We start from the raw sequence: 12,414 nt of genomic DNA, 5'->3' as shown, positions 1-12,414 counted from the left end.
GAGAGGACTTGTAACTGTGAAATTACTAAGCTGAGTCCAGCAGTCATGGAGTTCGTGATAAAGAGCAGGGAAGGAGATGCTTGCTATATGCAAGCTTTCCAGTTTGCATAGAAGATAATATGGACTCCAGCACTCCTGACACTAATGAGGATTTTGTGAAAACTTATAGGGAACAATGACCAAACCACCATTAGGGAACACTAGTGTATTACTACAATTTAAAAAAGAAAAAGCAGAAGGTATTGTAACAATGAACAACATTATAATGGGTTTTCCAGGACCGAAGTGTAGTCCTTAGCTGACAGATGAGGATTTGGCCATTATAACTATAGTAGCTGTCTTAAATTAGGCTTGCCTCTTTTTCTTTTGATCAAATTGCAAAGCACTTGACTGCTACCAGTGAAATTCTGGTACTTTTATGAAGCATATGTGTCTCCTAAATTTATCTATGGAGAAAGAGGAAAGTTTTGCTTTTTTGTTAACACTGTCATGCAGTATGAAATCTGCCTGTTAGAACAAAAATGGAAGGTAATAATAGGCTGCAATGTGCTAAAATGGGAACTGTTCCTTTTGAAGTGCGGCTTAGACCCATGCTAGTGGTTTGAGGCCTTTGTAACAATCCATAAGGGAGCCAAAAAGCACGCTACTAAACTTGTGGGGTAGTACTGAGAATAATAGCAAGTAAAAGATCCCTTGAAATGTGTGCTTACCTATGCTTCTAGCTCCAACGGAGCCTCAAACTGTTTATGACAAATATGCTTTAAAACCTGTGATGATGAAGGGCACTGGGCAGTGCGCTTACACTCGGGGATATCTTGCTATTTCCAATCGCTGCTTTAAATCAGCAGGTCCTCACCTCAGTCTGCAGTAAGTCTTGCTGCTGCTTATTTCTCCATGTGTACATACACACACCCCTTCCCCTTCTTCACAAGTTGGTCTTTATTTCCTTTGCCATATCGTGCTGCCTCCCCCTAGGCTCTCGCTATTGACTCCTGCAGTCGTACTGTGGGCCCTAGGGCAGACAGCATGGCCCAGCATGCTAGCTCTGGCCTCCAGTGTAAGCAGTGGTGCTTTGGATTAAACTTACCTGTCAGTCAATCAGCTCTTCCTTAATGGCCATGTTTTATAGAGCACTGTTCATCTGTCCCTGGATTCTCCAGGTGGATCCCATTCAAAACTCCACATGGTGCTCAGCTGTGGCACTAGCAGCACCATAAAAAGTTTATTTCACATTCCTTAGAAGGGTTGGTTCTATTTATACAACCTGCTAAGGGCTCCTTTTTGCAGCAGAATGATAACTCTGACTCATGCTAGCTTGTGAGTTGTCATAGCCACTACATCTTTTTCTGCAGTTTCTAGCTTCATTTTATCATTCTTTCACTTGCAGTTAGCGTTACCAGAGAAATTTGCACTTGGGCTTTCAGAATCGTATCCTGCTTTTTTCAGACCCTTCCCCCAAATTTGCAAAGCTCTGAATTCCAGCCCAGTCCCTCCCAGTTTAGTATTGCCTGCACATTTAGTCAACATATTCGGTTCTGTAATCCAGTCCATTAATGAAGATACTGAAAAATTTCAGATCTGGGACACTTTTTTTTTTTTTTGGTAGAATGCTTCAGAGAGTCAAGGATGTGATTTGTAGGATATGTCACTTTTATATCTTGTATTTTCATAGTTGGATGACGTTGTGACTGCCAGTTCTGTGTCATCAGATGTGCAGGCTTTGTTATAAAAGACCAGTGCAATTTGGGCCACATATATAGGGCTATGTAGGGCTAAGTCTGTAGGGCTACAATTAGGACTATAGCTATAATGATTTAAAAAGCCCTTGTCTACAGCAACCTTTTGGAGGTATCTGAAGCTATTAGGGTCTCAGCAGTTACACCAGAGGTGGGACTATGCCTTCTTCAGAAAGATGGTATTTTTACTTACTTGTTCCTGCACTAAGTAGGTTGCATGGGAAAGTTTAGAAGAGCTTGCTGTGAACCAAAAACCTGTAAGGCGGGGAGACAATTTCCATGGTATTTTCTGAGTTAAATTTATTTTTGTAAGAACAGTCATAAAATTTATTACAGCAGAGGTTTGTTTGGGAAGCTGCAATGCTGAGAAAAATTTCGCAGAAGCTCCTTTCACTAAATGTGATGTAATAGAAATTGTAAACTGGTATGGGCTTGGATTGCATGTGCAAAGGTCTGCTATCCAGAGGCAACTTATCAGAAACAGTACCAACCAGAGCAAATGGGGATGCTATTGGAAATGCGGGTAACCCACTACCTGGTAAAGTCACAGATCAGGAAATGGATGAATTTCCTGCAACAGTCTTACTAAAAATACATTTGACTTAGTCTCAGGCACTCCTTAGTATAAGAATGATGTTGATAAACTAACAGCATATTTGGAAGGCTGCCCAGAGTCACGTTCGTATTTCTTGTTATGAAGCTGATTTACTAGAAAACATGATACTGATAACCATCCTCCAGCATAAACATGATGCAGATGGAGAGATTTCAGTAGACATGAATGCTAAAACAATGAGGAAGGTACTAACATGCAGAAACCCAGAAAATGGTGGGTTCAGACTCTGTTTTTTTGACAAGATAATTTTACAAGTATTCAGAACTGATAGTGTAATTTGTAGGTTTTATAAAAAGAAAATATCACTGGTGAACTAAGAAAAAAGCTTTATAGTACTAGCAGGTCCAGCCTGCAGCCCATTGGTGGCACTTGAGAAGTTCTTCTGGATCCTTTGCTTTCCTTCAGCAAATGCTTGCCAGGCTTGACACATACCCATTAGGCAACACATGGCACTGACCATGTGTCCCATATTTTATTATTCTTGCCATTTGAGTAATAGAATGTGTTGTTTTCTCTAACAAGAAGGCACTGATATTTTTCAAAACCATTCTTTGCAAAAAAAAAAAAAAAAAGAAAAAGAAAAAGAAATTCAGGCTGTGTATCACTACATGAGGCAATCCCAAAAGTGCAAATATCAGGATGCTGAACAGAGCATTCCAAATAAAAAAAAAATAAAACCCAGTATATATAAAAAAAAAAATCCTGTATTCCTCACACAAGCATGAAAATGTAAGGTAATTCAGCCTTCTATGCATGAAATATCTATGCTGAAAAATTTCATGTGCCCCTTTTCCCCCAGCTGCTGGGGTCAATCTCTGACTTCACCTCTCCTTGCATTTTGTGTGCCCACCTCATCCATGGCTTCTCTCCCACTGTTCCAAATCCCGCTCCAGCTCTCCCCATTTCACACTGCTATGTTAGCTTTTACATGGCTGAGCTCTAATGCAGTTTGCATCTTCTTTCTGACTTTGCAAAAGTTACAGGAATACTCTTACCTTTGCCAGTTCTTGCTGCTGCAGTGCAGAGTAAACTCACTGCTCAGGTCAGGGAAACAAGGAGGCTTTGCTATGGGCTGTCTCCCATGCAGGGGCAAAGGATCCTCTTCTAGCCTCCTGTGGTCGATACTGGAACTGTAGACCTCAAACAAAATCTAAGCAGATATCCCAAAGTTTTCCATGTCTGTGGAAGCACCCGAGATCCAGGGTGGAATTTTAGCTTGGGATGGGAACCTGCCAATTCCCCATAGGGAATAAGAGCAAAAGGCTGTCAAGGTTACTGCTTCTGATGGGGCCTTCAGTCTGAGTCACCCACATCTCAGGTGCACAGCCCCACTGTCCGTGTGTCCTGGGTGTGCTTGGTTGCTTATTATGTCAAAAGGGCTCGCATGGACCCTTATGAGAAGATTTTACTTAATCTTTGGTACATTGTGTACACCAAAACCCACATCTTGCTGAGCCTTATGCATACCATCTTATGCATCCCTGAAAGCAGCCCAGTCTCACTGGCACCCATGAGGTTATTTTGAGGACTGCTGGCTCTAGGATCAGGACAGAACAAATAAGGCAGCCGTAAGCTGAGCAGCTAGCCAGTGGCCTAGCGATTCTGAGTTCCGCTTGGTTTAGATGACATGGGATCTGCACGGTCATGGTTAAAAATCCTGCATTATGATAACTATTTAACCTGACCTTTATAACAAAAGTCCATCAGGGTTTTGGTATTGATTCCCTTAAGTCTCACAATGCAGGAAAGCTGTGGTGTGGATTTGGCCAGTAGGTTCCCACCCTGAGGTAGCTGAATTTCCAGTAACTTCTGGCAAATCATGCCCTTGGCTTCAATAGTTTATTTTCAGGTTTTGAACACGTGCTCACTGTCTGAATAGATGTGCTCCTACAAATTTACGATGTCAGTATCTATTTAGAAGTGTGACCATGTGAGAATCTGATCAGAACTGGTCCGCTCTTCTCAGAAGTAAAACTTTAGCTAGATCGGTGAGTCACTGTTCCTTCAGTGCAGGACACTGTCAGGTGGTTTTAGTGATATGAGGCAGCAAATAAAGTGGGATCATGTGCTTAGTTCGAAGCAGTTATCTGCAGTCCAGCTGACAGTGTCAGTCTTGCTTCCTCAATTAAATGCTGGAAGAGCTGCTGTTGTGTGGCTGCTGAGACAGCCAGCATGTTTTTAAAGCATGTTTTTTTTTCTTTAAACAAAGAGCCATTTATTTGTCTGCTAATAAATATTTATCTACTGATCATTCTAACAAAATCTATTAACCTTCTAAGAAAAAATTACTTGTGTTCTCTTATGGGAGCCATATAAATAACTCGTTGTAGAGGCTTGTTGAGTATCAGGATACACTTGCTAAGCAATAAACAAGAATTTGACGTAGTTTATTATTTGCAGTGATTATGGTTTCCTAACTCCCTTTGTGCTGCCCTGTACCACACAATTTTTGCTTTCTGAATCCAAAAGTCAAAGTCTAGTGTGCCCCATGTTGAGAAATAAAATTATTTTGGCATCAACTCTAGTACTTGCAGCTTCCAACTTTTCTGGGACAAAGAAATCCTATCTCCTCTTCTGTTAGGTCACATTAAATCAAGCATAATTGATTATGGAAATTCCACCCCTACCCCCAAACAATTTGACTAGGTTTTCTGGGGCGTAGTGCCTTTTCCTATGTCACTGAATCCTGGCCCTCCTGGGAAACTGTGTGTAAAGCTCCTCTTACAAGCTGAACATGCTCTGTGTTCTAAATAATTAAGTTTTGATAAACAAGATCCTTTTCCAAGTATTATTAAGCTGAAACCTAAATTAATTAGTAAACAGTTCATACCCAGCTGTTCTGCACTACCATTATCCTTTACACTCTAGAGTTGTCCATTTTTTCTCTCCATAGTGTTGTCTTCCCTAAGGTACTGCCCTAGTTGTTAACCCTTTTCAGTCCCTTCTTTGCTAGACTAAACCGACCTGTCTTTGGTGGGCTCCTCCTGTGAGACCCTTCTTTCTCCTTGGCATCTCAGTTGTTCCTTGGACCTCTGCCAGACTGAACTCTTGTGGAATATGGATAACTAGAATTGTGCACAATATTCCAATTTCCATTCACCTCCTGTCTGTAAGAGGTGGGTAACCTCTGGGGCGATGAGGGATGGTGGTTTGAAACAGAGAGAGCCTAGCCTTCCAGTCAGTTATAAACTACAACAATCTTTAATGTTGGCTGTAAACTGCCACTGAAAGACATTCTACTAAGAAATGAAAAAGAGAATATCTCGTGTATAATAAAGATACCATGTGTCCCATCAGAGTGTGAGCATCACTGAACTTTTTTTCCTTTTTATCAGTCTTTTGGTGAAGGCTGCTCTGATTGCCCCGGGCCTAGTAGAGCTGCTCTTTCTCTCTCTTGGCAAGTTCCACCGGCACCAGCTTCTCTCTGCGCTGGCTCATCCAGCACAAGGGGGTCTTCGCGTATTTCCTGGAGAAGCAAAAAGCCCCGCAGCGGTTTGCCATGGCAGACAGTGCGTGCGCCTGCCGCTACGGGCCCGGGGCCCCGGCGGGACAACTGTGCCCGGCCTGAGGGCGGGGGCGGCCCCGCCGCGCCCTCCTCCAGCCGCGCCCGCCGCCCGCTCCTCCCCGGGCTGCCCGCCCCGCTCCTCCGGCTGCTCCGGGCCGGCTCCCCCGCTCCGCCTCGGCTGTGGCTGCCCGCCCTGCTCCTCCGGCTGCTCCGGGCCGGCTCCCCCGCTCCGCCTCGGCTGTGGCTGCCCGCCCTGCTCCTCCGGCTGCTCCGGGCCGGCTCCCCCGCTCCGCCTCGGCTTGGCTCCCCGCCGCCACCTCCGGCAGCCCCGGGCCGGCCCCCCCGCTCCGGCCCGGCCTGGTGCCGGTCTGTGGAGAGGCGGGAGCAGAGGGCGCGGGGGGCAGTGCGGGCCGGGCCAGAGGCGCGTTTCTCGGCCAGTGAAGCAGGGACAGGCCGGGGCTCCGGCAGCTCAGTTAGCTCCGGGCTTTCTGCACTGGGGTAATCGCTCATCATTAGCCCCTAAACAACCTCTTCCGAGCCTGGCCGAGTTGCAGCATATCCTTTAGAAAAAAAAACAACTCCCTGGTAATCTAAAAAGCCCAAATACAGCATGACCCACTTCACAGGGCTGTTCACACTAAAAAGCCCAAATACAGCATGACCCACTTCACAGGGCTGTTCACACGTTAATAACTTCCACTGTCAAAAAGTTACGTGTCTCATTTTCAGCTTGAATATTTCTACCTGTACCTTCAAGCCTCCCTCTCTGGGTGTCACCGGCCTTGCCGAGGGGCAGCGGGCTGCCAGCAGCCCTGTCACACCTGGCCGTGGGGACGCTGGCCTGTACCAGCCTGCTACCAGCTGTGACAAGGCCTGCCTCTCACCCCAGGCCCTCAGCCTCACAAAAATGTCCGCTAAATTGTTTCCTCTGACATTTCTTTATCCTTTTAATCATTATGCTGGTAACTTCTGAGGTTAATCCAAAAGAGCAAGTAGCTGCTGTAGAGCAGCTCTTTGAACAGATCAGGAGGGTGCTGCATTTTAAAAACCAGGGCTGCTTAGCTTTTTCTGTATTTTTTTTATAGCTAAAAACAACTGAAAAGAATGGGAGCAGCGGCAAATTGATAATAAAAATTGCAAGTTGATTTATGGTCAACAACACCTGCATTTGGAGATTGTAAATAAACAGCATGTGTACCAGCAGGCCCTTTAATTCTGTTCTCTGAATTGATGAGCTGCTTTCATTTGAATGTATGTAATTCCAAGGGCCACTCTACTTCTGAGGGATAAGAAAAAACAGAATCAAAAGACACAAAAAATATCAGTATGAGTCATACTGAGGAGGCACATAGCATTCACATCACCAACATTCTCCCTGTTGTTGCTCTTCTACCCTTTCTATGTGGTGAGCTGGGGTCACAAAACTCATGCTGGAAGAACCTTTTTTGGGTATTAGCTCATAGAGTTTACAGAGCTACAGGACTCAGTAAATGCACAAAAAAATGCTCATCTAGAAGAGGTATCAAAACCCACATGGAGCCTTGAAGTATCTGAGATAGGGCCTTGCTCCTTCCCTTTTTCTGCATGCAAGCCAAGACGCGCAGCCCTAAATTTAAGAACACAGTTGCCCTCCTCTCTGGGAACACCAGTCAGCAAAAGTGCTGGGGAGCCAGGCCCAGCTGCAGGTGTTCCTCACAGGTGCACCTCACAGGTGCTAGAAACCAACATCCCTTTAGGGCCAGTCCTTCAGCACCACTAAAATGTTTCCTTGGCCACTGAGATCAACATGTGTGAGCTCTAAACTTGCATCTGTTTTTCCAGAAAAAAACCCACAAAGTTTCCTGTTTTTTAGCATGTGGCATTGAAAGGCTTTGTCCTGCTGGTACCTAGGGGATGCAAGCACACACTCAGTACTTACTGTTTAGCTAGTTCCATAGATATCTGTTCCAAAGAGCATCCTTTTGTCTCTGGTATAAATACAATAACAAAAGCCAGGGATGCTAGGCTCATTATTGTGTAAATGAAGCACACCCAGGACAAGCCAATGAGCTCTACAAAGGAAGAAAACATGTCTTTTTTAATTTTAAAATATTACAATTTTTTTTTCTGATGCTGTTTTTTTAATAGGATACAGCTTCTAATGCACAGGAGAAGTTAGAAAGAAGCTAGGCTGTTATTCTTAGCTCACTTATTTGTGCCTGTCCATAATTTGAAAAATAAGAGTAGTTTAGCTTTTTCTCATACTACTTATGAAAGAAAATTGATGACCCCATATTGACCCATTTAGCATGAGCCTGTTGATTTATTTTGCTTGGGTCACTCTGGATGAAAATCATGAGTAGCCATTGTTACTGGTTTGTGCAAAGGCACTGGGGGTCATGAGTACCTCAAATCTCTGCCCCTGTCTGGTTTTGTTGCACATTCTTTCATGGAGCAAACCCAAGCATTTTTCACACTGTTGCAGTTGTCTCCAGCTAATCCTCCCCACCTGTTATCTCCTAGCATTTCCACTGCAAGTCATGGGTCCTGCACCAGAAAGGGATCTAAGTTTGAACTCCTAATGGGGCCAGTCAATAACTGGTGGTTTGCTGAGCTTACAGTCCAGGGGCCAGCAGGTCCTCAGCCTGAGGGATGCACTCTGCGATCCCTGGGAAGCAGACCACATACAAACCCAACAGGCTGCTGCAGCCCCCTTAGCCCCTTTCACTGCTAAAACAAAACCCGACAGTTGAGACATCTGTTTGTTGTGTTGTAAGCTAAAAATTGCAGCTGAAGCTGCTAATCCAGACATTATCTTCTGCATCAGATACCTACGTGCAGGTACTGCTGGCCACCGTGACCTCCACATGTATTCATCTGAAGACAGAATTTCCAATCCCACCCTTCTGCTGCAGGCTAGGAATGCCTATTTGCTTGTAGTTACAGTTCCATAAATCCAGATCAGATCCAGCTAAACCAATGGAGTTACTGCAGCTTTACATTCATTGAAACTGAGACAAGCATTATGGCCAACAAGTAATGCTGCATGATAGGAGGGGACCTTCAGGTGGAACAGTTGATGCTGAGGACCTGAGGTCTGCACTATCTGGTTTTGGGGACATATCCTTAGGAATAGCTCTGATCTGATCCAAGGACTGAGCAAGTGTTGGCAGCTGGAGTGCATTCACTGTACGTTTTCTGGGTTGGTTTTGTCCAAAAGCTTACGTAGTTCAGAAGTGCAGTTCTGTAATGCAAACCTAAGTGTGGTGTACGGGGGAAACTGGGTGATTTGCTTCTGAAGAGGCTTCTTCATCTACTTGAACTGCTAGTGTGGACACAATGAGTTTGACCTGGCATATGTTTTCCTAGTTTTAATCAAATAGTACTTGGGTGGTTTTTTTCTCTCTTTCTCTTTTTCTTCTTCTTCTTTTTTTTTTTTTTTAAGAAAAGAAAACGCCATGTGAAACCCATTTTAGTCACAGATCACACTCATTTTCAAATCCGTCTCAAAATGCATCATGCATCTAACAGGATGAAAACCACCTCAGCTTTTTGTGGACTGGTTGCCTGCCTCCAGTGGAGAGTAATATAAAAAGAGACCTGGAATTTCTGTTCCCTTACATATTTTGATTTTCAGCACGTTTTCCCCAGAGTAAGACTGCAAACTAAAATTTTAAAAACTTCATATGAAATAAAATTAGAAAAAAATCAATTTGCCAATCAATGAATTTTGACATCAGCATTTAACCTTTTCCCTTATTTATCATCACATTACAAGTTACTATATGGTAGTCTGCTTTCTCGCATTAAAACATGAAAAATTTTCATCCTACAAAGACACCTTTTTCTAAAGGAAATTTTTCAAAGCCAGACATTCCTGTGAAAAGGAATGATTTCAATGGTATTGTTTTTAAAAATGTTTGGTCAGAAAAGCTGTGGTCTGATATAGAGCAGAACTTCCACTGACCTTAGAAGATGCAGTACTAAATCCTAAATACTATGAATTTTCAACTTACTAAGGCAATGGTGTTTGTAAGAGCTGGGGTTCCCAGCCTATGGAGTTGATGTGCAAGGTGCTTTGATAGCCAGCACCGTGAGGCTGTAATTACTAGCAGAAATTTAGAAAGATGTGGTGGGAACAATGGGGTTACGCTAACAAACAGCACCTAAATGGAGATCAGAACTTGGCACCTGGGCCATCGCAGCTGTAATTTTGGTGATGTTGCTTGTATAGGAAAGATTCATTTTGCCCACTATGACAATATCAACTTGGAAGGACACAGAAATCTTACCAGTTACAGTCAAAAATGTCAAGGAGATGAGGAGATTTATACCCCAGTTCATGCTAGAAGTCAAAGCCATGGCTCGTCCTCTGATCCCACCAGGGAAAATTTCACTCAGGACCAGCCAGGACACTGAAATAGAAGAGAAAAAAAAAAGAAAAAGATTATGTCTTTGAAAGAGTGGCTTTCCTTCCTGTAAATTTAGGTCAACCATGAATTCAAGTGAGGCCACCAGGAAGAATAAGGTGATTTTCAGGGATTTCAGCTTTGTGTGGGCCCAAGCCCCAGAGGACCATCCATGCTCTGCAAGCAGCGTGCAAGCAGTCAGAATCACCCTGGGGCATCATCCCTGCTCAGTGCCAGAGCGAGTGGCGGGGGGCACCAGGGCAGCACCAGTGCTCATGGAGCTGGGGAAGTGAGCTCTGGCTGCGCATCTGTGTGTGAGAGGGACCTCTGACTAAAGAGCTCTCAAGTGACATAATGCTAATGGAAGTGGAGCAACAAACCAAAGCAATCTTCAGCCTCAAAGCGGCACTGTGTGTTTATGCCACCTTATAAATCAACTTGCCGCACTGAAGCAGGTTTGCTATTCCAGCTCTCCACTCCTTATAAATGAGATTGCTGAGGTATAAATGAAGAGAAAGGGCCTGATTTTTGACTCCTTCATACCACACCGCACTACAGTGATCTAAATGCTAGTCTGCTAGCCCACAAAACCCAATTCAGATGTGAAGAGCTGGCTGTGTAACCGCCTTGATAGCAAGAGAAAAAAAAAAAGAAAGGGGAAAAAAAAAAAAAGGGCACCACATTTCTGTACCATTCCTGGTTATTAGAAAACCAAAAAGAAAAAAAAAAAAAAGAAAAAAAGAAAACCTCCACCCTCCTTTTGTTCATAAGCAAGATGCATTAGCAAGAGGCTGCTGTGTGGAGAGGTTATGGTTTGGCATTCAACCAGCACAAGAGCAAAGAGGTACACACGGATCAACTGTGTCTTCAGATCCTCGGAGACTGCCATTATAAATTGGTTCTCTGTGATGGTGTTTCTTCAAAATGATAGATGAGCGTTTCCTCAGGACACTTGCACTGGGCAGTCTGAAAGTTACATTTTAAAAATGGTCTCCTGTACATGTGAGTGTGTGTCATGCTGCACTATTGCTTTGGATGCTTGTAGGATTCGTGTGTGACAGTATTGGTAAAGCAGAAAAATAAAATAAAATAAAAAAGTTCTGTGGAAGGAGACTAGAAAGGACCAACAGAAAGGGAAAAAAGAATCCCTGAGCCTTGAGTCGACAGAGCATATTTGACCAACTTCTAGATTTATTTGTAACACAGATTTGAATTCCATATTTTCTGGAGCTGGCTCAGCTTTTTTTCTTTTTTCTTTTTTCTTTTTTTTTTTCTTTCTTTTTTTAAGGAATAATATAAAGAGCTTCACTCCCACAGTGGGAGTGACCTGACAGAGTGGTGATTTTATTCTGGAGAATCAAGACCATACTGCATAATGGCCTAACACTGTTACACATACTCAAGTGGCACACAGTCATAACACAGCTGCCGCGTCTAACAGCAGCCGTAGAGAGGCTTTTTGTCTTTTTTTTCTGACTTGGATCACAGCAAAGTTTAATGTACTCACCACTGACAAGACAAATGTTGCTCTAAAGAAATGGCATGTCATGTGGGGTGTCTCCACTTGAGGGGGGAACAAAGAAAACTGGCTTCTCAAGCAGATGTTTTTCCCTGCTGGGCCAGCTAGCCCTGTGCCTGAGCAAAACCAGGCCCTGGCAATGCATGGGCATCTTATGATTGTATTTTGCTCCTCCTCAGCATCAAGGCTGTTGAAACCAGTATCACTAGTCACAGCTGATACAACATGTCACAACAGGGAGCGCTAGCTGAAATGCAAAGCAGCAAGAGGCCAAGGAGCCCTTTGGATCAATGTGTGCACAGCCCTTGGAGTTCATCTCCATAGGATGGCCTGGTGCCGGCAGCCCAGCTTGGCTGGAAAAATGATTGTACACTGTGACCGGCAAAGGGGATATTCATAGTCACATTAGGCAGGATTTAAATAAAGTTTGAAAGAATTCAAATATGCTTTCAGCCGGGCATAAACCAACCTCCAGGAATAAACTTTTTCTTTGGGTACTTTGAGCTGTATTTGCTTCTTCTAGAATCTTCTTGTAGTCAAGCAACTTGTAGTGGCTACTCAGAGAGGCACTGAGCAACGAGCATCAAGCCTTACCAAGCTGGAGGAGCCCTGAGCTAGATAAGCTTTGGCAGCGTTACAGGCACTGGGCT

General features: G+C 43.8%; 1 protein-coding gene across 2 annotated transcripts in view; it reads right to left on the bottom strand.

Moving 5' to 3' along the window:
* Positions 1 to 4,177: 4,177 nt before the first annotated feature.
* The window catches only part of SLC2A12 (solute carrier family 2 member 12), a 33,513-nt gene continuing 25,276 nt past the window's right edge, over positions 4,178 to 12,414 (bottom strand). The window contains exons 3-5 of one of the 2 annotated variants that reach the window (XM_056342413.1): positions 10,129 to 10,251; positions 7,776 to 7,908; positions 4,178 to 5,818 (exon numbers count right to left, since the gene is read on the bottom strand). In XM_056342413.1, the coding sequence (XP_056198388.1) occupies positions 5,722 to 5,818; positions 7,776 to 7,908; positions 10,129 to 10,251 (353 nt within the window). In that variant the 3' untranslated portion in view covers positions 4,178 to 5,721. The remainder of the gene's footprint in view (positions 5,819 to 7,775; positions 7,909 to 10,128; positions 10,252 to 12,414) is intronic. The other variant, XM_056342414.1, reaches the window with a different exon arrangement.

This window comes from Falco biarmicus, chromosome 6, assembly GCF_023638135.1.
Source record: "Falco biarmicus isolate bFalBia1 chromosome 6, bFalBia1.pri, whole genome shotgun sequence".
In the NCBI taxonomy this organism is placed as follows: domain Eukaryota; kingdom Metazoa; phylum Chordata; class Aves; order Falconiformes; family Falconidae; genus Falco; species Falco biarmicus.
This window is presented reverse-complemented; position numbering and strand designations above follow the sequence as displayed.